This window comes from Myxocyprinus asiaticus, chromosome 1 (assembly GCF_019703515.2).
Source record: "Myxocyprinus asiaticus isolate MX2 ecotype Aquarium Trade chromosome 1, UBuf_Myxa_2, whole genome shotgun sequence".
In the NCBI taxonomy this organism is placed as follows: domain Eukaryota; kingdom Metazoa; phylum Chordata; class Actinopteri; order Cypriniformes; family Catostomidae; genus Myxocyprinus; species Myxocyprinus asiaticus.
In genome coordinates, this window is record NC_059344.1 from 395001 (window position 1) to 420977 (window position 25977).

General features: G+C 43.8%; 1 protein-coding gene across 2 annotated transcripts in view; it reads right to left on the reverse strand.

The window, feature by feature from the left end:
• LOC127442024 (macrophage mannose receptor 1-like) overlaps window positions 1–12339 on the reverse strand; it is a 58866-nt gene extending 46527 nt beyond the window's left edge. Inside the window, exons 1-4 of one of the 2 annotated variants that reach the window (XM_051699696.1) lie at window positions 12306–12339; window positions 11767–11828; window positions 10940–11317; window positions 10133–10486 (exon numbers count right to left, since the gene is read on the reverse strand). In XM_051699696.1, the coding sequence (XP_051555656.1) occupies window positions 10133–10486; window positions 10940–11317; window positions 11767–11803 (769 nt within the window). In that variant the 5' untranslated portion in view covers window positions 11804–11828; window positions 12306–12339. The remainder of the gene's footprint in view (window positions 1–10132; window positions 10487–10939; window positions 11318–11766; window positions 11829–12305) is intronic. The other variant, XM_051699704.1, reaches the window with a different exon arrangement.
• Window positions 12340–25977: the final 13638 nt, after the last annotated feature.

Sequence of the window (25977 nt, forward strand, 5' to 3'; positions counted from 1 at the left end):
TCATCATCGTGGTAGGCAAGCACCGGTGGTATTTTGATATGTACATGTACATTATTCTTCCAAAACCCAACGTTCAATATGGATTTCAGTCGGTAAATGTTCTGTTTCTCTATAATGGGTAAGTTAAGGATAAATCCTATCTCTAGGTTCTGAGGATTTACATGGATGGGTATTGCACTGCCAAGGCTGTATGCCAGATGTATCTGAGAAGTTTGCACAACGGTGGTAGTGGCCGATCTAAGGATTTGTTCAACCATGTTTAGGGGAACTAGGTAGGATGGGATCTTTCCCCCACTCAGGCTGTTAACTGACGTGCTAATTTCCCTTACAAGGTCATGCATTAGATCTCTAACCATTCGCACATGTTATGTCTGATCTCACAACTTCTGACAAGGCATCCAGAGCATGCAAAGTGTTATTTAGAATTGCTGAGTGCATATTTATAGTGAGTATGGTACCCTGTAGGGTTTTACCCAGATCCTGTAACTGTTCTTGTTGTAACAGGAGTTTCTCTTGGATTTCTGGCATTTCCTCATTAAGTTCACCCATTTGTCTTTGGAGTGTACCGAGACTGACGGAGTTGGCAGCCGAATACACATCCCAAGGATCTAAACGAACGTATATTCTTTGGGTGTAGAGGTGGCAATGGGTGATTAAGAGCCCAGGGGTCTCCGGTAGGACAATACCGGTTGGCGGGCTGGTTTCTACCACCTCATTGGCTTGTGCGAGCTGTAGGTTGAGGAAGATGCCAAGGATCCAAAGGAATTTCATCCTGAAACATACAAGAGTCTCGTTACCTTGTGTTTGCGGGAGTAGTCTTAAGGGTTAGTGCATGCTAATGTATGAGTAAAGCATGCTACACCCAACTACAAGAGACACTATTGTTGTGGGTCGCTCCCCTTTGGACTGGAGACTGTTCAAAGGGTTTGATCTGATTTGAATGGACCCATTTGTACGTTGGTGTTTGGTTTGGCTTCGAGATACGGATTCGGTAAGCTACCGGAGAGAGCTTCCCTATAATCTCAAAGGGGCCTGACCAGCTTGGTAGGAACTTTTTGGCTATTCCCACCGGTTTAGCGAACTTGAAGTAGAAGACTTTATCATCTACTTTATATTTGCGGTCAGACGTTTTCCTATCGTAATAGGCCTTTTGTCCTTTGACACTGGTTTCCAGGTTTTTTTGGGCCCAAGCAAATGTAGTTTGGAGGTGTTTGCATAACTCGGTCATGTACTGATGTGCAGTATATGCGGTTGCAACACTGACGTCTTCTGGACGGTACAGCAGATGCAGTGGGAGAGTCATTTCCCTTCCAGTCATCATTTCAAAGGGTGTGACCCCCGTGGTGCGGTGTGGAGTAGACCTGATGGCCATCAGTACCAAAGGGAGTTTCACATCCCAATCTTTGCCATTGCTGTTGACATACTTCTTGAGCATGCTGACAATGGTACAGTTGGTTTGTTCAACCTGACCTGATGACTGGGGGTGGTATGTAATGTGTAATTTGGTTTCCACACCCAACATTTCCCACATTGTTTTCATCACAGCCGCCGTGAAATTAGTGCCTCTGTCCGAGTCGATTGAGAGAGGTAGCCCCCAACGGCTGAACACATGGTTCATCAGCATGTGTGCTGTGGTTCAGCCATATCATTGGGTGCTGGCAAACACTCCACCCATTTTGTAAATGCACAGGTGACAGTGAGGAGGTATTTGTTTCCTCGCACCGACTTGGGTACTGGTCCGATCCAATCCATCTGCAGATTGGACCAAGGAAACGTGATTCCCTTGACCTGCAGTGGAGCTCGATTCAGTGGCCGGGAAGGACAGAACTGACAACAGATCAAACATCCCTTTACGTAGGCATTAGTGTCTTTGAGCATAAATGGCCAGTACGCAACCCGTTGGAGGGTGTAATAGGTAGCTTTGTAGCTCCTGTGACCTCCAATGGGAGCATTGTGGGCATGTATTAGCATCACCCCCCCCATGGTCAGTCGGAACGACCCACTGGGGTGGACCTGGACCATCGGGAACATAGACCAACAGGCCTTTCTCAAGTTTCAGGTGTTGTTGTACCTGACAAAGAGCTTTTAGTTCTTTTGAGTCCTGTAAAGTGGATGGTAGGACCTGTTGTGTTTGAGGTTCCATCAACCGCTGCTGGATTGCCTGGATCACCGGGTCCCGTTCCTGCATGGCACTCAAGTCTGTGTTGCCCGGTTGTCGACCCAGGTTCACAGTCTGCAAGCAGTTTTGGGGATTTTCCCGGTTCTCTCTTGCCTGTCTATGGGTGAGAGCATTCACCGAGCAAGATAGTGGTTTAGGGAGCCACTCCTCCTTGAATTCCCATAGTGGGCCCTCTACTGCACCTCGCTTAGCTAATTGATCAGCTTCATCATTGCTCTCTTTGTCGGGGCCAAGAGTTTGTGAATGACCTTTGACCTTCTTCCAATACACAGTCATCCCTCAGTCAGTCACGAGTTGGTCACAAGCCAAGAAGAGTTCAGAGTGTTTGATCTCTTTACCTCTGGCATTCTTCATGCCATTTTCTTTCCACGTGGGGAAGTGTGAGACGAAACTGTGACGGGCGTAGTTAGAGTCGGAGCAGACTACCAACTGCACAATAGCCGACCTAGCGGCTTGTTGCAACACAATGAGTGCTGTGGCAATTTCCATGTACTGGCTAGTCTTTGCACCAAGTTGGTAACTGTCTGGCGCATGAACGACGTAATTGACCCAGACTATGCCCTCTCCAGCTCGGGTCTGGCTTTCATGGTGAAAAGAGCAGCCATCCACGTAAACCTTCGGGAGGTCTTGACAGACAGTTTCATCATAGTAATGATGATATGAGGGAAGAGAAGTAGTGGTAACGAGGAAGGGCGGGGAACCTGTCTGTCCTTCACAGTCACAATGATGGCACTCGGCCAGGCCCTGACCCAAAGCCATCTTGTGGTTCTGAGCGTACCTGACTTCAACATCGTAGACTTGTAGTGCCATCATCCATGACGCGATGCGACTGTTGGACACTCGTCCTTCTCTTAGCCGCTGGCTATTGAGGAAGGAGACAGGCTGGTGGCAAGTTTCAATGATTCACTTCTGACCCCCGATGTAGCTGCGAAAGTGTTCCACAGCCCAGACTGTGGCTAGGAGGGCTCTCTCACAGTCAGAGAACTTCAGCTCTACACTGCTCAGAGGTCAGCTTGCATAGGCAACGACTCGGTTCTCTTTGTCATACCTCTGTGCCAGGGTGGCGCTGAGGCAGTGGGAGGAGAAGCTCCCCTCTAAATGAAACTCTTTATCCTTGTCTGGGTAGGCAAGACAAGGGGCTGAACAGAGCTTTGCTTTCAGTTCTCTGAAAGCCTGCTCTTGAGGGTCTCCCCATTCAAAGAACTTGTCTTTCCAGAGGAGCTCAGAAGGGGCCTGGCTATCTCCGCATAGTCCTCGATGAACTGTCTGGAGTAGTTGAAGATGCCCAAGAAGCTCCTGAGTCCCGACACGTCGGTTGGTGCTTTGATGTTTTAGATGGCTTGAACTCTTCCTGCTTGGGGTTCAATGCCATTGGCACCCACCAATAAGCCCACGTACTCAACCTTGGTGCGGCACCACTGACCCCTGGAAAGAGGGCCAGCTTGGCTCCCGCGCTGGAAAGCTGGCTGAGCACGTATCGTATTTCGGTCAGATGTTCTTCAAATGTCTGACTTCGCACGAGGATGTCATCCACATAGATCAGGTTGCCGCGGGCAGCAGCATCACTCATGGCTTTGTGCAAGAAGATATTAAACTCAGCTGGAGAGTTTGAATATCCGAATGGGCATCGGTTCCAAGTGAACTGCCGATTGCCAAAAGAGAAAGCCAGCTTGTACTGATCTACTGGGTCGACTGTCATTGTCCAAAACCCATTGGACACATCGACGGTCGAAAAGAAACAGGCTCTTTTCACTTTTGCAAGCTCCTGATCCAGGTGGATCATGGGCCATCGTGAAAGAGGGACCTGTTTGTTCAGTTGTCGATAGTCAATTGTCAAGCGCCACTTTCCATTTGGCTTCAACACCAGCCACAATGAGGAGTTGTATGTGGAGTTACACTCCCGAATAATGCGTTTCCTCAGCAATGTGTCAAGTATCTCTTGGATTGACTCATAGGCAGCTAAAGGAATTCTGTACTGGCGTACGAATGTAGGTGGTGCATTTGGGTCAGTTGGGATACGAACTGTATGGAGTTCGGTGATTCCACAGTCGTTGGAATCCCTTGAAAAGATCTGTTGGAAGTCATGAAACAACTTCCGCAGTTCTTGTCTTTGACCCTCTGTCGTTAAGGCGTCTGCTTTAGTGAGTTGTCGTGCTATTTCATCCTTGAATCCCAGATAAGGTTCCTCTGGTGGGGAACTGGCTTCGTCACCAGTTGAAATCATGTCACCCAAGTGAGCAGTGAGGACATACACAATCATGTCCGTTTCCGTGCCCAAGGCAGTACTGCAGACTTCTTTATTATGTAGCCCCTCATGACAAGCAACTGTGATCATTTTGTTCGGGAAGGTGAGAAGGAGGGGTTCGAGGTTCTCCCCCCTCGTCAAGGATGGAGGCAGCTCTCCAATCACGGGCACTGTCAGCTCGAAGTCATGAAACGAGCTGTCGATCAGCAACCCTAATGGTCTACGTGCCGTCACAACAATTGGTATGTTTGTTAGGTTCTGGACAAGCAAGTAAGCTGAGCGGTTGTTGAGCTCAAGCAGAGGTGTACCACAGATGGTCAGGCTGAGTTCCCAGAAGTATGGCAAGGGTTGGAAGAATGCCTGAGAACCAGGTATCTTCTGTCCCTTGAGGATCATGAGGTGGACAGGGGCACCTGCAGTTCTAGCTGGGATAGTCAGATCAAACTCGCTCGCTGCCTGACATGTCTGAGGGATGGTCTGATCAGACAACATGTGTTCTGGATCAACCGCTGCCGGATGGTTTTCAATGCTTGCCTGAGACCATAGGACCTGGTTGACAGTGTCCAGTAGAGCACCTAACCTAACAAGGATATCGGCCTTTGGGGAATCACACTCATGAAGTGTGTAAACCTCTTCTTTCCAATTTGAATGGAAAGAGCACATATCCCAATAGCCTTGATGGGCCTCTGCGGTGACTCTGCAGAAAGAAGGCGGTGACTTTTGCACACGAAAGACAGAGAGGAGCTGTTCTGACACAACTTGTCGTACAAAGCTTGACTAACAGCAGACTTCTCAGACCAGAGTGCGACAAACACATCAGGTACCAAGATACCGTTAGCATGCACTCCTCCAGCTATGCAGGGGCTGTACAAAGCTGGGTTTGAGTTTTCTAGTGAGCAAAGGAATGATTCGTGGGTGCTCACGGGTCCGCCAAGCTGCGGTGTTGGTGGAGTCACAGATAACTCAAGAGGCTCAGAGCCAAGATGAGTCTGGATGTCTGGGTAATGACAAAGTGCTGACTCAAGAACAGTGTCACAAGTGGTCTCTCCTGACTCTTGGATATAAGTGACCCAGTCATCTGAAGCATGATGGCTGTGGGCTAAACGGACCGGATTCGGGGTTGCGACCTGGGCCCACATGTGCCCACGAAGACAGTCGATCAGCGGGGCCAGTCGGTCATGCAGCAGGTCATGGCCGATAAGGAGTTCTGTGTCGAAAGCACAGATGTAAATGGGATGATTGAGGGTCATCTCCTGGAAGGTGATATCAAGCCAAGCGCGTTTTGTGATCGGGGCTCTGTTTTGTGTGTAGCTGACAAGGCTCACATCACAGGACTCTGTCTGCAGTGGTTTACCATGAGAGAGCATTGCCCTGGTGACTTCTGCGAAAGTCTCCTCGCACATTAGGCTGATTTCAGACCCAGTGTCCAGTAACGCATGGATGTCTATACACCTTCCTACCGACACTGAGGTGTATATGCGTCTGGCATTACCCTTGTGGAAAGGTTTCCCAAAAATTTAAAAAGCAGAGCAGGGGTATTGGGCATGACTGCCACTGGGTGTGTCTGGGTCTTCCCTGTGTTCTTCTCCCAGCCTACAAAGTAGACTTTGGGGAAAGAACAGGGAAGTGTATGGGCTAGTCACGCTGACGGACTGTCACCATCTGGTTTTTTGTGGCCATCTTCTGACCCTTCGATGGGCTTCGTCATGTCTGCTAGGCTTTTCTGGATGAGGCTGAGCTGACGCTTCAGATCACTCTTTCCAGGAGGCGCCGAATGATTTCCTTTGTTTCCATTCCACTGTCTGGGGCTTTTTACAAACCCGACATTCCTTTTCTTTGGAGAGGGATTTGGTTTTTTCTGTTTTTTTCTGACCCTGGGAGGGACCCTTGTGGTCATTCCCTTGTTTTCTCCAACCCCGCTGTGGGTGGTTGGGCAAACGTTTTGGGGCTGCCACTTCGCAGCTTACTCTAGGCTGAGGTATTTCATAGCCCTCAAACCCTAAGTCTGTTCTCTCTGAAGACTGGATGTCTAGGACTATGACATCGTCTCTAGTTTATCAGTCTGGTTTCCCAAGTCATTTGGGCCATCTTCCTAATTCCCTGCATGGTCGGTCTACCCTGTTTACACATCAGTGTAACGTGGGTTTGCACACAGGGGTGGAGGTTATGGAGGAAGAGAGACCTGAATCCTCGCTCTTCTTCCAGACCTGGCTCATTACTTCCTTGGAAGTATGCATTTCTTAAATGCCTATAGTACTCCCTAGGAGGCTCCAACCGCTTCTGTTGGATGCAGATGGCACTGAGGGTGGCTGATGTTTCATCAGTATATGGCGAGTACTCCTCGCACAGAACCCTGCAAAGCCTCGGATAGCTGTCACGAATGCGCGGCAGTTGAGTCTCGACGAAAGCGTGGACGCTTCTGGAAGTTGCTGCCGTAGCGCCATCCTCTGATTCCTCTGCCCCACTCTGGTCAAAGATGGGGTAGTGGAGCGCTTCTTGAGCTTTAGCCTGTACGTCTCAACTCTCTTGCCGGACTCGGTCGTCAGCGACCTCTCGGCTTTCTTTTTCAGCCTACTGGAGTCTTTCTACACACTCCTCCAGCATAGTATTTGTAGTCTGGAGGTCTCGATGTAAAGCGCGATTGCTTGCATCAAGCCAACTACACTGGGCTGTAAGTGTCTTTACCTCGCCCTTGAGTGTTGCTATTTGCAACTGGGCCTTGTGGTGGTAAAGTAGAAACAGCCTACCAACTACCTCCTGGATAGTGGTTACCGTCCCTTGAGGATCGTGTGCATTATCTACCACGGCGGCCATTTCAGCATCACACCGAGATGGTGTGTAGCTGTTAAGCTCCTCCCTTTCTTCTCTAGAGACAAGGAGGAGGTCATCGACCCAGTTGGACAGTGAGGTTTCCTCACCTGACCTGGAAGCTTCAGCTCCGGATGCTGATGGGGACTGGCTACTCATATCTCCCTGGTTTGACAAGTGAGAGGGTGATGTCCAGTGGACCCCTATAGGAACTCTTTATGAGTTCACAATTCTGAAACTTAGCTGAGTTTTGAGGGTGGCGACTTACGACACCTGTTGCTCTGTGGAAAACACTGACACACCAGTCGTTATCCTGAGGAAAGAATGCACAGGGGGAACCACTTACCTGTCACTCACGAGCAACTGCTTTGTATTATTAACTGTTCCTTGAGCTGCTAATTTAGGTGAAATAATCACAGTATGACTATCAGCACGTCAGACTACTTTGTTAGTATCTAGTGACTGAATCTCTCAAACACAAACAGGAGTAATGAATTAGTACCAAACTAGCAACCACTAACACAACACTTGCAATGATTCACAACCACAACCGGCCTTGTGTCTTAGCAGTTTGAACTTCCTGTAGAAAAAGGAAGCCAAGAGGGGAAACCTTTGGCTACTCTACAATATTTAGTTATTTGCAAGAATATTGGAGGAAGCCAACAATTATCACGGCCTCACACAGGGCACCAATTATTATGTAGGTGCTAGTGGTTGTTTTAATCAGTTTTACTATCAGAAATAATCAATAATTAATTGTTATTAATTATGGAATAAACAAATAACAATTAAATAATTAAATAGTAATTAAATAGAATTTACCTCATTAAATTCTATTCTCAGGGCACCACTCTTTGAAAAGAGAAAAATGATAGCAAGTTACTGATTGAGTCTCATAAAACAAAATCTACCCTGTAGGTTGAGTATCTTAATTGTTAATCAAAATAATCATCAAAAAGGGGAAAAACTAGTTAAATTATTGCTATACAAATCTAATATTAATCTGGTTACAGTTAGTTTCTAACACCAATAAAATAATAGTACTCTGAGGTAACTTGGGAGTTCTTCATGTGGCAGAGGTTGGCTTCAACACAACATTCAAACAAAAACAAACAGGAGTACTTATTATAATATAACAAGATTTATTATAATCAAGCAGTAGTGAACACAGCCAATACTATCTGAATATAATCCAAAAATAAAATCAAGGAAATCCTAAACTAACAGTGAAGCTATATGCTAGTGCGTGTGTGTGTGTGTCCAGATGTGGTAACAAAGGAATCAAAATGGAGGATCAGGTTCAAAATGGAGGGTTAAATCCAAAATGGATCTGATACCACGTGAGGGTGGAAATGAGCGGACACACAAAGGAACTGACGAAACAGGCGGGACAATTTGGTTCACCAGCCTGAGTCGAACACAAACCGAGGCGCCGCTCACTCAGTGAATATCAGTGAGAGAGAGAGAATGAGAGCGAGAGAGAGAGGAAAAGTGCATGCAGTTTAATTAAGGGTAACCGCTCGTAACAGCGGGACTGAATTACTAGTTCAGATCACTCAACAAAACAAACGTAACCCCAAAAGAAACTAAAACAAATCTCCCAACTCGAAACAGTGAGCAGATTTTAACATACAAATATACACAAAACATCAGCATTTAGAATCAAAAATACGATTTAGTTTCACAAGAAAAATCACAGTTTCTAAACTAAATCTGCCCAGATATCAAGCCTTACTTGGGAAATCCTGTGTGATTTCAGTAGGGTTGTCTGTTGGAATTCCTGTTGCATTGAGCGGTCAGGAGAAACGGTCTGGATGGTCCCTTGTCTTACGCTCGTCAGCGAAAAGACGCGTCTCTGCTTTATTCTTCGGATCCAGCGATGGAGAAGAATGCAGAAAGTAGTCAACGTTGAATGAAAAAGAGGGAGAAGGGAAACTGGCCGCCTTTCCGTTTTTCATAATAAATTCACTGTTGCTTTACAGTGAAACTGAACCGGTTGATATAAGTATACTATAAGACTTGAACAAAGCTAAGTTAATCTTACTCTACCGTGGCCAAATGGTGAGGTTAGAAAAACGTGGTCTCTTTGTTCTCAGTCCAAAACGGAGGGAAAACTCCTTCAGTACGTGCACAGTATAGATGTCCCTTAACAGCCAGGCAGAGCTTAGTACAGAGAGGTCGAACTTCATCTGTCTGCTGGTTTTATTGACAAGATGACGTCATCGGTCGTAGGTCGCTTGAGACTGGGTCCATGGGCGGGACTTCGCATCCAGTTGTGAATTTGTGAAGGATCCTGAGAAACTGAGTTCAGTGTCTCTCCTTTGATCATAGAACAAAGGGCCATGCGGTCTCTGCTGCCATTTTGAGTGGGCCAAGGCCCTACATATATATATATATATATATATATATATACACACGTTTTAAAAAGGAAACACATTTTTGATATTCACTCACTCACACACACTTACACACACACTCACATACAGTCACTGTCACACACACACACACACACACACACACACACTATATACATGTTTTAAAAAGGAAACAAGAAACCTTTTTAACAAATTTTTGATATTCAGGTTAATTTCACTCATTCAATAATTAGTTAATTTTTACATTACTTATTTAATTTAACTTCTGTCAAAATGTAGTCATGGCACAAAACGCCCGGATATCTTACACATGATTTACACATGGTCGGGAGCAGATTTAGTACATTTAGTTCATACCAAGTAACACTTTGGAAATATGAAAACTTTCAAGATTCCAAGAATATACGTCAGTTTCACGAACGATTTACACACACACAAAAACATTTCTGCTCGTGTTTCATGAATGAGGCCCAAAGATTTTTTGTTACAACAAATGATTGTTAGTGTGTGAGATGATCTACTCACCCTCATAACAGACAAAGGGGTAATTGCGGCTTTGATCACCGTACCAGTCCTGATATTTCCCCCGCGGCTCATTGAGTGAGATCACTGTGCAGTTTTCAGTATTTCCTGCTAGGGCTTCACCAGATGCCCAGAATCTGAATGAGGATTCACTGTGATCTGACCACTCCCACGAGTCTCTGAACAGACCGATCCAGACATTATCATTTCCTGCCTGATTATTAATAATGTTCTGAATCGTCTGATTCTCATTCTGGTTCCTCACACTGACCAGATCTGTGTGTTTCTCTCTGCAGAAACTCTGAGCCTCTGTCCAGTTCATTTGTGTACTGTTAAAGATGTATTCTTTACTGCTGGCTGTATGAGAGAACGATTTTGATTAGTTAACAAATAATGTGTCCATGGACTTTTTTGTCATCAAGATTGTAGGTTTAAATCTGTATGAATGTATAACGTGAAAAGTGTATTTTCAGTCCAGTTTCAGTGTATTTTTTATCATCTTTTTGCTGTCACTACTTCATTTGAAATGGCCCCATGGTGTGATAAAGGAATTTTCAAAGAACAAATACCCAATGTAGTCTCTCAATTAATATGTGCTCATAAAAAACTGCATTCACATTAATTAATTACTTAAAGCATATTTATCATGTCACACCGCAGGACATGTCAATTTTCTAAACCAGTGGATTAATGTTTTAAAACTGAACTGTTTATTGTCAGTGTTTTATCATTATAACAGATATAAATACTTCTGTATAATGTTCATTTGACACATTTCAGTTTGTTGTGATCAAACACAGCTGCGCTCACCATTATAGCAAATGAAAGAGTTTTTGTTTGTACAGTTATTGTTGTGCAATTCTCCATTCTTCATTACAACACAGTCACCAGCAGCATTTGATTGATCGTTTACCCATTTCTGATACAGTGAATCACTTCCTGTGTAGATCGCAGGGTCACCCAGAGACCACTTCCATGTTTTATTCTCTGTCTTGTGCAGTCCGATCCAGACACGCGGAACACTTTTATCATTCACAGACTTCATCAGTTCTTCAATGTCGTTCTTGTTGTTGATGGTGGCCAGATCTGTGTAATTCTCTCTGCAGAATCTCTGAGCTTCAGTCCAGCTGACTGTTTTATTCACAAAATGATACTGATGTGGAACACATGCAGAGAAACTGAAGACAGCTGAAAAGAGAAAATATGAAGACAAATTAACATGTGCTGGTGAAGTCACTTTGAAATGATAGCTTCCCAAGATACAGTTTAACTCAACTACAGTCGACTCTTTTACTGTAATAACAAGTAGTAGTTACACTACAGGTTTATAACAAAACATATATTAAAGCTATTTAAGAAGCACACAATATTAAAAAATGTTTAAAAAAGATAAAAACAGAGAAGATCTTTATTAGGGTGACTGCATGAAATATAATTTGAACAGATTAAATATACAATAAATGCAACCAATTCAAATTCATAAAACTAACTGATAGAAAACATACAGCTGAGCAACAGTCAAGCTACAGAAAATGTATTTAAGTTAGTAGTATCACTACATTTAATTACTTATGTTCCACCACTGTTAAAGAGACTATTTCACACTAATAGAAAAAGAAAAACACACACAAACTCACCTGTCAGAAGAAAAGTGATGAATACAACTCCCTCCATTTCTGAGATAAACAGACAATTAAAACTGAAATACCAAGACATACAGAATGAACAAAATCCACATTAATACACTTTTATCTATAAAAATACACTAGATCAAGAGAGACTGGGGTTAGTTGTCACATTTTTACTTCATCAAAATGTTAAAGACTATGTAAAAAATATCAAACCATTATGCTGGCCAACAAAAATTGCAATTAAAAAAATGCGTAAGATGTAAAACCAGAAACAACTTGAAATTAATGAAAAGATTTTTGTCTTAGGAACACAGTTGAAACTTTCAGTCAAATTCTCCCTTCATCATAATTGACTCTTGTGTGAATGTGTGCTTTTATTGTTATTTACCCAACAGCTACAGCAAAAATACGATTATATTGGAGTTTGAGTTAAGAGGACAGAATTACCTATGTGACAACTAGCCCTTGTTTCTTCTATAAATAAATAATAATTTCCCTCTAAATAAATAATAATGATCAATAACAAACAGAAAAGTTCTTCTTACCTTCAGTTTTCACCTGTTTCTGTCCTGATTCCAGCCGATAATGATGCTGATGTTGTTCTGTTCACACTGTGTGTCTCAATCATATTTGCATTTTTCCTCTAAATTGACGTATTATTCACAGATGTGTCATACAGAGAAAAATAATGAAGATTGTGTCTCTGTGTGTGTATGTGTTCACCCACCACCTGGAGACAGAAAGGCTCAGAGATAAACAAGAGACAGTCTGTGTGCTGTGTATGTTGATTTGATTAACAAATACAGTAAATATCAGATCAGCAAAGGAGAGTTTGTCAGTTTTGAGGAAATGGCAGAAAGTGGGACTTTATTTTATTTTTCGTTCCCTGGAGTTTTCATACCAGACCACAGTGATCACTGTGTTCAGATCTTCAGTCTGCAACATTAACCAAAACCAGAAGTGATTATTATTATTTTAATACCAATACTTGAATGGATTATGTTACTAAATCAGTTGCATGAAAACACTGTGAAATAGTCACACACATACATGTATACTCAACCCGTTTTCACTCCCAAGGAGTTGTGCGAGAGCCCAATACATCACTATATTATGGAAGGCCAAAACGTACATTATTATTCGGTTTTAGACACACACACACACACACACACACACACACACACACACAAAAAAAACACGTATATAACCCTGGTTCCCTGCATAGGGAACACATCAGTGATCATGTGGTCTGAAGCCCTTATACAGTCACACCAATTCATTGGCTGATGGCGCTGAAGCGATGCCCCCAAGGAGCTACATCATGGGGTCCTTATAAGCGCCCGTCTTCAGCGCCATCACTCAGATTTTCTGCAAGAGGCACGAGCCCATACAGCAACAAGTGAATATGTCTAGCTATGCAGTGTTCCCTTTTGTAGATCACTCAGCGCTGCATAATGACACATTGGGAATGATATATCATAGCACCATGCAAACAGTAGCTGCAAATTGTTTCAGCTCATGTGGCAAGCACATAGCAGCACAAAAGCGAACTTAAATAAATATGAACTATAATTTCACCCCTGTTCCAACAGAGAGAAAACATGGGAAGCAGGAGTGAAACCCTCGTCCAGATTATAAAATCTGACAAAAGTATGTGAAGAGGACCACCCTGTCAACATACAAATGTCCTCCAAGGACGTGCCTCTAGACAAAGCCCATGAGGATGCCACACTCCTTGTGTGCAAACCGCGTGCCTCATAAGCACTCCAAATTGCATCAACAAGTCAATGAGACAGCCTCTGCTAAGAAACCGACACACCTCTGTTGCGGCCACCAAAGCTTACAAACAGCTGTTCTGAATTACGGCACTGACTTGTGCTGTCGACATAAGCTTGCAAAGCCCTAATAGTGCACATCATGTGCAACCTTTCACTCTCATCTGGCTCAAATGGGGGAGGAGAGGAAATGCCTGTGCTTCGGTGTGTAAGGCAGAGTGCCAAGGTGTCTGCATTCAGAGGGAACAAGGAGGCTTTGCGAGAGCAGACACTATCACACAATTAACATCTCCACCTGAGATCACAAGCCCCACAGAGAGCATGAATGGAAAGTTCCTATCTCACCCATTCCCTCTCAACATATTTCTCTTCTCCCCCACTACCCCACTCTCATCCACTCCATTATCTCCCAAATTATTCTGAATGACTGCACAAAAATGTTATGTTCTTTGTGAATGCATGGGATTTTAACATTTAGGTTTAATATCATTCAGAATGTCTCAGTGTGAGTGGTACTATGGTCTCATCCCCACAGCAGTAGAAAATCTGGTAACACAGTTTAGGGAATTTAGAGAAATTATGTCACAGTTTTGAGATGTATCTTCATGAGGTTTTAAATGCAAATAGCGGGATTCCATTCAGTTATGAATTCCAATTGAATAGACTATTATTTATAATTTGTTTTTTTATGTTTACTTTGGTCTGGATATTTAAGGGGGTTTAGCAAACCGATCAAGTGGATTCTGTAGTGTGATTGAACACAACACCATGTCTTTTTATAAAAGTCAGGTATGCATCTCTTATTCATAAGTTGCATCTTTGAGCATTGGATGTTTTGTATTGATTATTTCTGAATTGGTTAATTATGTAATTGGCATGGTATGTATATTACCTGAATAATTATTTGTTAAATTTGGGTTTATACTGACTTGTTCTGAAATTATTGGCTTTAGTACATTATGTTAAGTCCATGTTGCCATAAATATGCGATTAGCATTAGTACACACTGATGGCCCAGCGTTAACAAAGCACTGGGCATGTTTCTGGAGCCTTAGCTTTCTGAATAAATATTTGACATTAATGAAGTGTATCTAGACTGAAAATATTAAATATAATAAGTATTTAGTATTGGTCACTCCCTCTGGCTGAGGATGGTTTAAATTTAATTAAGTGTATGCAGATCTAGGGGAACTAAACAACATTACTATTCCAGGGTTCAACACTAAGGATTTTTTCAACGGCCCAAGTCAGATTCAGTTTTTTATTTGCCCTGCCAAAATTTTCACTCAGATAAAAGTATGCAAGGAGCAACTTGTCTGAATAGTCTTAGTCAATTTCCTCTGGATAATGATCCAAAACTGACCAGTTTGTGAAACGATCACGTGTACCCATCCGGCACGTAGACTCAAGTCTATGAATCCGAATGAATGAGTTCAATTTAAAAGTAGGCCAACAGAACTGACTAGAATAATCAAGTATCCAAATCAAGATATAATCTCAAAGAATCATCAATAATAATTAGAATCTCTTTCTAATTTCGAGGTCTAATACAATTGGAGTCAGATCAAATTAATAATGGATTCATATTCGGTCTTAACTAAATCAAATAGTTTAACTATTTTTCTCTATAATTAACAAATCTAATTGTGAAACCCAAACTCTGTCTTCCACTATCAAGAAACTCACACTGCCTCCTCACTGTCACTGCCTGATTCAGTGGAGCTCTGTGAATAATTTCTCCAGTTTTTCAAAAACAAAACCGATTAAATTTGTGGCCTCTTTAACCCTTCTAAGGTTTCTAAGTATTCTGAATTTTCTCATATCCACCCGGTCACCCCTCTTACTGCCTTTTCCTCTTCAACTCTTCAACATGTCAACTCGACCCTTCTCCAACTTCTCTTTTTAAATGCTCTCTTCATGCTATCATTACACCAATCTCTCACCTGATTAATACTTTCTTGCCTCTGGTATTGTTCCATTAACATTAGAAACTGCTGCTGTCACCCCTTTAATTAAGAAACCTGATTCTGACCCTTCTGTACTACGGATTTACAGGCCTGTTTCCAACCTTTAATTTGTGCTTGAGAGCGTGGTTTCTTCCCAGTTGCAGGAACACTTAATTTCTAACAATCTCTTAGCAAAGAAATGGCTCTATTAAGGGTAGTAAACGACCTCCTCATCTCATCAGATACAGGTTAACTTTACATTCTACTTCCACTTGACCTTAGTTTTGCTTTCAACATTGTATGCCATAAAATCCTTCTCACTCATCTCTCAACTATAGGCATGTCCAGCACTGCTCATTTCTGGCTCAAATCTTATCTACAAGATAGACAGCAACAGACCAGTCCGAACCAAAGCTTAATTCTTCCTCCAGGCTTGGTGAGTTCGACAGATGGGCCCATGCAGCAAGCGGGCGAAGCCCAAGATACAAATAAACGTGAGTTAGCTTGCACGGCATTCGAGCGTGAGAACCCCTGCAACGGTTTGAACAGGAGAGCCCTTGAGTGCTTTAGGCGGGCCCGTCCTGCGTTGTGGGATGGGGGCTTCCGAACTGGCTGGGGTGGACCCCCTCCGAATGGTGGGGCCGGCATATTGGAAAAATAAGGATGAAGCAAACATCCCCCTGACCCCGGATGAGAACTTGTGACTAGTTAATCAGGGACTGATGGGCCTTCCTTAATATGAAGTCGGTTATTCCGAGATATGCGTTGGATGGCAAGTGGCCCCGTAATCATGTTTGGTGTTAGGGCAGGCCTTTGTGCGCTGCTATGGTTGTGGCACCGAAGCAAAAGGAATGGCTTAGGTTTAGTTTATCTGAGATGCCGGAATTGAGCAGGACAGATCTGATTGTGTCATTGTCTAGGATGTGGAGGTCCGAAATAGTGGGATGGGTTCTTAGGTCAAATTTTGTCATGGAAGATACGGAGAGGAGAGAAAAATCTAGAAATGGCAGATTGTAATTTATGTGGAAATCTTTTAAGCATTTCCAAGCTGTCCGATATGTTTGTAGGGTTTGGGGGAAAGTGGCTTGAAGAATGGAGTCCTTGGGGGCGTGGAGAAGAAATCTGCGAGGGTGATTTCTAGGAATTTCAGTTCTGAACAGGGAGGAACTGGGGTTGGTGTCAGGTTTGCTTCTAGGGCTGAGGTTCTGGATCTCTGAAGCAAAATGAGAAAGAATCAACAAAATGGTTTTTGAGCCTGGAATGTTTTCTGGATTAATTATGGTTAGCCGAAGAGAGATTTTGGATGAAGTTCGCTTGTGGAGGCAGCCTCACACAGGGAATGGATCTGGAGTAGGAGAGATTAAAATGGTAGAAGGGAGAGGGATAAAGTTAAAAGGGGAATGGGTCTAAAAGTTTGTAATCCAATGATTTGGGCAAAAGTAGAGAAAAGTGTCTGTAAAATAATGTGATAGATTAATTTTACCTGCTTGAAGCATTTGTCCTCGAGCAATAAACTGCTCCGGGTGTAAATTCTAAATAAGAGAACATATGAGCAGTCGTAGAGAGCTTTTTCCCATGTATACAGAGCCGAAGCAGCCAGTTTGCGGAAGCAACTTCACGCTATAAACTGCTTCGGCGGATGGAGCATAGAAAGAAAGACAGAGTAAAAATATAACACTTAACGTGGTAGCAGTCAATACTGTACCTTTTGTACATGTTTCTGTGTACTTGTTTAACTGATGTATTTACTCCTTTGCAAAGTGACCTTGAGTTTAAGCAAGGTGCTATATAAAATAAACGCATTATTATTAGTAGTAAGACGCTACAACCACACGCCTGAAAAGAAGAGTGTGCAGAAACCACCATTCCTATGGATACCGTCACTGGACCTTTGTCATGGCTCTTACTAGCGCAATCTAAATATAAATGTCCTTCTTAGATATTGTCACAAACCAGTCCACCTAATACACTTGAAATAATTTGTTTTTGCATCAGCATCCTGAATTGACATTTCACTGGAATGAAATTTAAAAGTTCCAAATACAGAATGGGGTGCAAGCCACCATTTTTTAAAAAAATATTTATATCAGGAAATAATGGTTGTAAAAATGCACTCTGTCTGAGAAGTAGGAATCTCTTCTATTGCTCCCTTCTGCAAGAGAAAATAAATCTCCTGAATCAAGAACAGGGCTTCCTGAACAGAAACTACTGCAGGATTTACCCCGTTGAATACAGGCTTGTGCCCATCTGAACTGAATGACAAAACCATGCTTTATCTTTCAAATGACCTTATTCGATACTATCTGTAACTGCTGCCAGGCTAATAGACAGGCAGTCAGTGGAATCAAAGTATAACAGGTTTCAAAGATACTCTTTAGGCCTAACAGCTAATTAAGGCTAGGTTCATCTCTAGGAGGATTTGAATGGAAACGGGCTCCATTGTCTAAAAATAATAATAATAAAAAATTTTAAAAAAAACAGCTAACAGCCAGCACAATTATTAAACAATGCAGCACTAAAAAAATACAAATAGAATAAAATGTCCCTCCCAAAGTTCCAGTCAAGTCTCATTAGAATAAATAAATAAATAAATATCCAATGTCCATTAGTGTTTAGGTTCCTTGGTCCATGTAATGAGGAAATGTCTCAATGTGTAGTTGTTTAAATGTAATTGTGTTAATGTTTGAAAAGGCCTATTCAGTATTTTTTTTTCGCTCTCTCTACCCGGGTAGTGTGTGTGTATTTTAAGATCTCAGCTTAGCTGCAAGGTGCAAAACTCTTCCATCCAATGGATTCAGGTTGAATCACGGGAAATTTTGTCTCACAGTTCAAGATTCTGGCTCACTATTCAAGTCTGGATCATGTACACACAAAAGGGCAATAAAAAAATTATAATAATTAAAAAAAACAATCTGCAAAAAATTATGCAAATCACAGTCAACATCTCATTGATTTCAGTGTCTATACACCATAAACAGCATATTTACACACAGTTTTACAGTATTAATGCAACATGTTTATATTGTATTAAAACTCATGAATTGTTCACATGTTCAAATGCTAACCCAGCACATTAAAATTAACCCTTGTGCAGTCTTAACATTCTGTATACTGCCCTTGTCCTAAGGGTCAAAAATGACCCACCTTCACCAAACCCCTAAAATAAAGCAGCTTAAATGAATTTTAAACCCCAAATCTATTTTGCATGAAGAAACAACCTGTCATTCATCACAAACTTTGTGAATATGTGGGTTTTACCTCTTCGCAGTGCAGAAAGACTCCATTTAATCAGTGGACACCACTCGTTTTTATTACAACACACCTGTCAGAATTGTTTTCTTTACAAAAGTAGAGGTTTATTATTATTATTATTATTAATAATAATAATAATATTATTGCTAAAGGTACTGCATAGGTGTAAACATTAATTGTTTAGCAAGAGAGAGCACTTGTGTAGCCTAAGAAAGTTACAGAAATGTGCAGAAAGTAGTTTTGAATGCATTTTATTGGAGGGAAACAATAACAGTCTTGAACTTTTTTGGCAACATAGTGGTATATTCTTATATACTGTACAGTGAGGAATTCAACAACAAAATACTAGTCTTCTCCCATTTTTCGAACCATTGCCCCCACCCACAAGGTGTATAAACAACAACAATAAATAAGAATAAAATAAGATAATAGATACAATATAAAAACGTGAAGAACATAAATAAATAAACTCTAATTAGCACATGTAGGACAGTATGCAAGTGTGTGCGCATGGACTTTGCAGATGTATTTCTCACATGTGCAGCACATAGTATTTGTTTTACAGTCTTTCTTTGAGGGGCAGAATTGGCATCTCCTCCTCTTGCCTGCCTGTCCTGTGATTTTTGGTTTCTTTGGGACAGGAATGATGATTGAGCATTTGAAGCAGTATGGGATTTCACACTGCTCCAGTGATCTATTGAAGATCTGTGTGAAGATGGGGGTCAGCTGGTAAGCACAGTATCTAAGACATGTGGGTGAAACACAATCTGGGCCTGAAGCTTTCCTAGTCTTTTGTTTCCTAAATACATGGCACACCTCCTCTTCACAGATCTTAAGTGCAGGTTGAGTAGCAGGAGGGGGGGAGGGGGGGTGCAGGAGGTTTTGGTGTTTGTGTGAAGTGAAGTGAAGTTCAGGGTATGTGGGGTGTGAGATTGGGCTTTTCATATCTACAGTAGATCTCATTCAGGTCGTCAGCCTGTTGTTGCTCCACCACAGGGTTGGGGGTAGGAGTTCTGTAATTCGTAAGTTGTTTCATGCCACTCCACACTGATGCAGGGTCGTTAGCTGAAAACTTGTTTTTCAGCTTCTCAAAGTATCTTCTTTTAGCCATTCTGATTTCCTTATTCAGTGTGTTCCTAGCCTGATTGTACAAGACTTTATCCCCACCTCTGTAAGAATCCTCTTTGGCCTGACAAAACTGCCTGAGATCTGCTGTAAACCATGGTTTGATATTGTTGTACATTAAATAAGTCCTAGTAGGAATGCACATATCCTCACAGAAACTGATATATGATGTAACAGTATCTGTGAGCTCATCCAGTTTGGTGGCTGCAGCCTCAGAAACACTCCAATAAGTGCAATCAAAGCAGGCTTGTAGTTCCAGCTCTGCTTCATTGGTCCATCTCTTTACAGTCTTTGCTACAGGTTTAGCAGATTTTAGTTTCTGTCTGTAGGTTGGAAGAAGATGAACCAGACAATGATCAGAGAGTCCCAAAGCTGCTCTAGGGACAGAGCGATATCCATCCTTTATTGTTGTGTAGCAATGATCCAATGTATTTCTGTCTCTGGTTGGGCATGTAATGTGCTGTCTGTATTTGGGCAGTTCATGTGTGAAATTTGCTTTGTTAAAATCCCCAAGAATAATAATGTCTTAGTCTGGGTATTGTTGTTCTGTGTCTGTGATTTGATGAGCCAACTGTTGCAGCGCAGCACTTTTTGCGTTTGCCGCGGTCTTCACACTCACCAGAATAAACAAGGAAAACTCCTGCATAGAACGAGTAGAACAGCTTACAGTTAATAAAGAGCACTTCCAAATTAGGACAGCACATCTTCTTTAATGTTGTTACATCTGTACACCAACTTTCATTGATGTAAAAGTATGCTCCACCACCTGTCATTTTCCCCATTAAATCTGTGGTGCGATCCGCTCTGAACAGCTGAAAGCCCAGCAGATGTAACGTGCTGTCCAGAATGGCTTCACTCAGCCAGGTTTCTGTGAAGCACAAGTCAGCAGAGTTTGAAAAGTCCTTGTTTGTATGGGTGAGGAGATGTAGTTCATCCGTTTTGTTAGGAAGAGAGTGGAGGTTCGCTAGATGAATGCTCGGCAGTGCTGTTTGAAAGCCACGCCAACGGAGCTTGACCAGCATGCCTGCTCGTCTTCCTCGCATGCGTCTCTTGAACAGCAGAGCTGCGCCTTCAAAAAAAAAATGTCCAGCAAAGTGTCCGAATATTCAAAAACTGGGAAAAGTTTGTTTGGTATTTGCTGCCAAATGTTCAGCAGTTCATCCCTGGTAAAACTGACAGGAAAAAGATTACTAAACACAGGACAAACAAACCAAAACAACAAAAGAATAGGAGTGCTCCACACCAATGCGGCATCATGAATTATGAATTCATCGACCGTCCTGGGTTTAAACATGAGATAAATCTGGAGGAGATTCTCAAGGAAAGTGTATGAGTGGAGGCGATTTTTGTGTTTTTTAGCATTACTGAAAAGTCACCGCAATCTAAAAGGCATTGTGGTTCATTGGTGGGGTAGAGAGAGAGGAGAGCAGAAAGGTCTATATCTGCACCTGACAAAATCTGGGTCCAGAGATAACTGGACACTTGTGGAGGCTCCATGGCTGCGGCATTTAGGGGAATAGCTAGGGGCGTAGCTGTATGGAGGGTGAAAGTAGGAGGGCGGGCTGGTTGAGGCCCAGCAAGAAGGAGTGGGGGCGGAGCCGGCTCTGAAGGTGGAGGCATCCTCACGCCTAGGCGGCTCTGAAGGCAGGATAGAGTGAGGGGGTAGGAGCTGGTAAAGGTAAACATTGGGCTGGAACATTTGTCGTTAGTGGAGGCAGCCTTGTGCTCGATTCCACTCCAAAAGCCCAAGGGTAGGACGGGGGAGAGAGCTGAGGAAGGCTGGTTGAGGAGAAGGATTTAAAGCCTCTGTGGTTGGTGATATTTCGAGTGGTGGTAGCGGTGGTTGGGAGCGAAGTCTTTTGCGGGATGGAAATTTGGTGTGGGAGAAATGGCCTGTCCCTGAGACCCCGGAGGGTTGTGTGCGATCGAGGTGTTTGTGAGACGGAGTGTCACGTCTAGAGGAACTGGTAGAAGGTAAGGATTTGGCTATCACGTTTTCAGGGGTTTTAGAGGTAGAAGGAATGTCATGTTGGGAAGAGACGTATAAATCATTTAATTGGATTTTGCTTAGCCTGCGAGAAAAGTGGATGTTAGAAGTGGCTGGAGCTTGGCGAAGTTTATTAACTGTCCATTTTGAAATGACAGGTATAGTTGGGTGGTCAGCAGAGGTTGAAGGTCTGAGTGATCTGGACGGCGGAGGAAAGGGCTGATTCCTACGTCTTGGAGTGCGGGTTGCTGAGCGAGAAGCTCTGCGTCCTCGGCTTGGAGCAGCCAGATTGATAATAGTGTTGGACAGAGAAGTGTCTTTGCCAGAATCGGATGGCTGCAATGAAGCATAGATGGGAGAGCTGAAGAGTTCCTCATCGGAGGGAAAGAGATCCAGTTCAGACATCTTGCTGGCTTGAGGGTGGGACACATTTGTCAGGAGAGTTGTCACAGGAAGCAGGTAAGCAGCGGCTTATATACTTCTGCTCGTTGGTTGTGATTTGTCAGATTAAAATTAACATGCTCCTCCTGAACCTCTGTTAATTAACTCCATACTGTGGCAAATTCTCCAAGAAGCTTGGAATATCCTAGCTACCAACAACCAGAAAAAACTATGTCCAGGTATACCTAGGAGAATTGGTGCTGTTTTAAATGCAAAGGTGGTCACACCGAATATTGATTTAGCTTTTTTATGTTTACTGGGCTTTGTATGACATTAAGTGATAAATGAAAACTATTTATGTCATTATTTTTGAAGACATCCTCATTATGCAACATTTTTCACAAGTGCCTAAAACTTTTGCACAGTACTGTACATCTTAAAACTGTGACATCATTTCTCTAAATTCCCTAAACTGTGTTACCAGATTTTTTACTGCTGTGGGGATGAGACCAGAGTACCACTCACACTGAGACATTTGGGATGACATTAAACATAAATGTTAAAATCCCCTGCATTCACAAAGAACATTGTATTTTTTTGCAGTCATTCAGGGTAGTGGGGAAGAAGAGACATATGTTGAGAGGGAATGGGTGAGATAGGAACTTTCCATTCATGCTGTCTGTTCCCCAGGGAGTTCTGCCCTCTGAATGCAGACACCTTTGCACCCTGCCTTACACACCGAAGCACAGGTGTTTTCTCTCCTCCCCCATTTGAGTCAGATGAGAGTGAAAGGCTGCATATTATGTGCACTGTTAGGGCTTTGCAAGTTTATGTCGACAGCACAAGTCAGTGCATAAGTCAGAACAGCTGTTTGTATGCTTTGGTGGCCGCAACAGAGGCTGTCTCATTGGCTTGTTGATGCAATTTTAAATGCTTATGAGGCACATAGTTTGCCTTCGAATTTGGGTATTCTAGCTCATTCTACAAGGAGTGTGGCATCCTAGTGGGCTTTGGCTAGAGGCACGTCCTTGGAGGACATTTGTATGTTGACAGGGTGGTCCTCTCCACATACTTTTGTCAGATTCTATAATCTGGACAAGGGTTTCACTCCTGCTTCCTATGTTCTCTCTGTTGGAACTGGGAAATTATAGTTCGTATTTATTTAAGCTCACTTGTGTGCTGCTACGTGCTTGCCACATGACCTGAAACAATTTGCAGCGACTGTTCGCATGGCGCTATTGTATTTCGTTCCCAATGCTTATAAGGACCCCATGATGTAGCTCCTTAAGGGCATTGCTTCAGTGCCATCAGCCAATGAATTGGTGTGATTTTATAATGGCTTCAGACCCCACGATCACTGTTGTGTTCCAAATTTGATACTATGCAGCATCTCGTTCCTACACAGGAAACGTCCTGGTTACTTGCGTAACCTCCATTCCCTGATGGAGGGAACGAGACATTGTGTCGATGTAGTGACACTAGGGGTCTCTCTTGGGAGCCCAAAACACCTCTGGTCTTTGATAAAAGGCCAATGAAAATTGTCGAGTGGTTAAGGATAAAAGGAGCTGGTATGCAACCACTCATTCAGGTTTTGTGCTGAGGAACCGAGACAAGGTCCCGGCCATTTCAGCAGGTAGTCCAGCATTGTGGCAGGAGGGACACAACGTCTCGTTCCCTCCATCAGGGAACGGAGGTTATGCAAGTAACCAGGACGTTCCCTATCTGTCACTCACTCGACGTTGTGTCGATGTAGTGACACTAGGGGTCCCTATACGAAACGCCACAACTGGCTGAACTGTGTTACATGAACTGGCGGTGTGTGACAGGCAGACCACTGTGTGCCTCGTAGCCAGTGCACCAGGCCGACACATAACCTCCCCCAATGCTGTTATGAGTGTCGAACGGCCCTTCGGGGACAAGTCGACTGCCCAAAAGATAGAGATAGGCTAGCCCAGTTGTGGCCTCTTATCCTCTTTTTTTTCCTCTCCCCGAAAAAAGAGTTAACCGACTGGGGCCACCAGGTCTACGTTGGGGGGGTGTCCCTCCCAAGGGGAAGACACAGCGGAGACCACACCCCGCCCAGAGGGAGAGGGGTTATTTTGAGTGGAAATACGTCACATGGTCTTGCCGAGCTTTGTTGGAAGTATGTCATGTGGAGAAGTCCCATGGTAGGTCCTACCCTACGGGGGAGGAGTTTCTACAAACATGGTGACTAGGGCAGAGGGGCCTCTGCCCAAGGAAGATGCAGTTTACCAACAGGGAAACAAATTAGCAGAAGATATACGTTGCATGGGGTTACCTATAGGGAACCAACACATGCGGAGCACCTACCCCAGTACAGGGCTTAGTTAGCACATGTACTGAGCCGGCAGCGATTTTTTTCTGCAAACTCGTCTGCCACAGGGCTCAGAGGAAATCATCCAGGGAACACAGTTTGTGAACACTACTGGGAGTCAACAGCACACATCTTCAGCTCAGGGGAGGTGAAAGGCACTATGCGCAAGCGATACACCCAGCCAGCTGTCCCGGACTTACCTGCTTGTGCCTGCCACTACACGGGACGAAACCTTAGGCACATAGACCGAACTCCAGGCACATTTCACTGACAGAGAATGCTTACAGGTCTCATACCCTCTTGATGGAAGTGAGCGCAGTCAGGAGGGCAGTCTTGAAAGAGAATGCCTTAAGCTCAGCTGACTGCAAGGGCTCAAAGGGGACTCTCTGTAAACCCTGAAGAACTACAGAGAGGTCCCATGAGGGAATGAGGTGCGGTCTGAAGGGATTCAACCTCCTGACGCCTCTCAGGAACCTGATTATCCGGTCGTGCTTCCCTAAGGACTTCCCGTCCACTGTGTCGTGGTGTGCCACTATAGCGGCTACATACACCTTCAAGGTGGAGGGGGACAGCCGCCCTTCCAACCTCTCCTGCAGGAAGGAAAGCACCGATCTGACTGCATATCTCTGGGGGTCTTCGTGTCGGGAAGAACACCACTTAGCAAACAGACATCACTTCAAGGCATACAGGTGCCTCGTAGAGGGGGCCCTAGCCTGAGTGATTGTGTCTACCACCGCGGGTGGTAGGCCACTTAAGTCTTCCACGTCCCGTCCAGGGGCCAGACATGGAGATTCCAGAGGACTGGTCACAGGTGCCAGATGGTGCCCCGTCCCTGAGAAAGAAGGTCCTTCCTCAGGGGAATTTGCCGGGGGGAAATTGTCTGGGTGGGCCAGTAGGGTGCTACCAGGATGACCTGCTCCCTGTCCTCCCTGACCTTGCACGGGGTCTGTGCAAGTAGTCTCACTGGGGGAAATGCATATTTGCGAAGTCCAGGGAGCCAGCTGTGTGCCAGCGTGTCTATACCGAGAGGTGCCTCGGTCAGGGCGTACCAGAGCGGGCAGTGGGAAGATTCTTTGGAAGTGAACAGGTCTACCTGTGCCTGCCCGAATTGACTCCAAATTAGCTGGACCACCTGAGGGTGGAGTCTCCACTCTCCCCTGAGGGTAACCTGCCATGACAGTGCGTCCGCTGCAGTGTTGAGGTCGCCCGGGATGTGAGTGGCTCGCAGCGACTTGAGGTGCTGCTGACTCCAGAGGAGGAGACGGCGGGCGAATTGTGACATACAACGGGAGCATAGACTGCCTTGACAGTTGATATATGCTACCGTTGCCGTGTTGTCTGTCCGAACTAACACATGCTTGCCCTGGTTCAACGGCCAAAACCTCCGCAGGGCGAGCAGAATTGCAACTTGAGGCA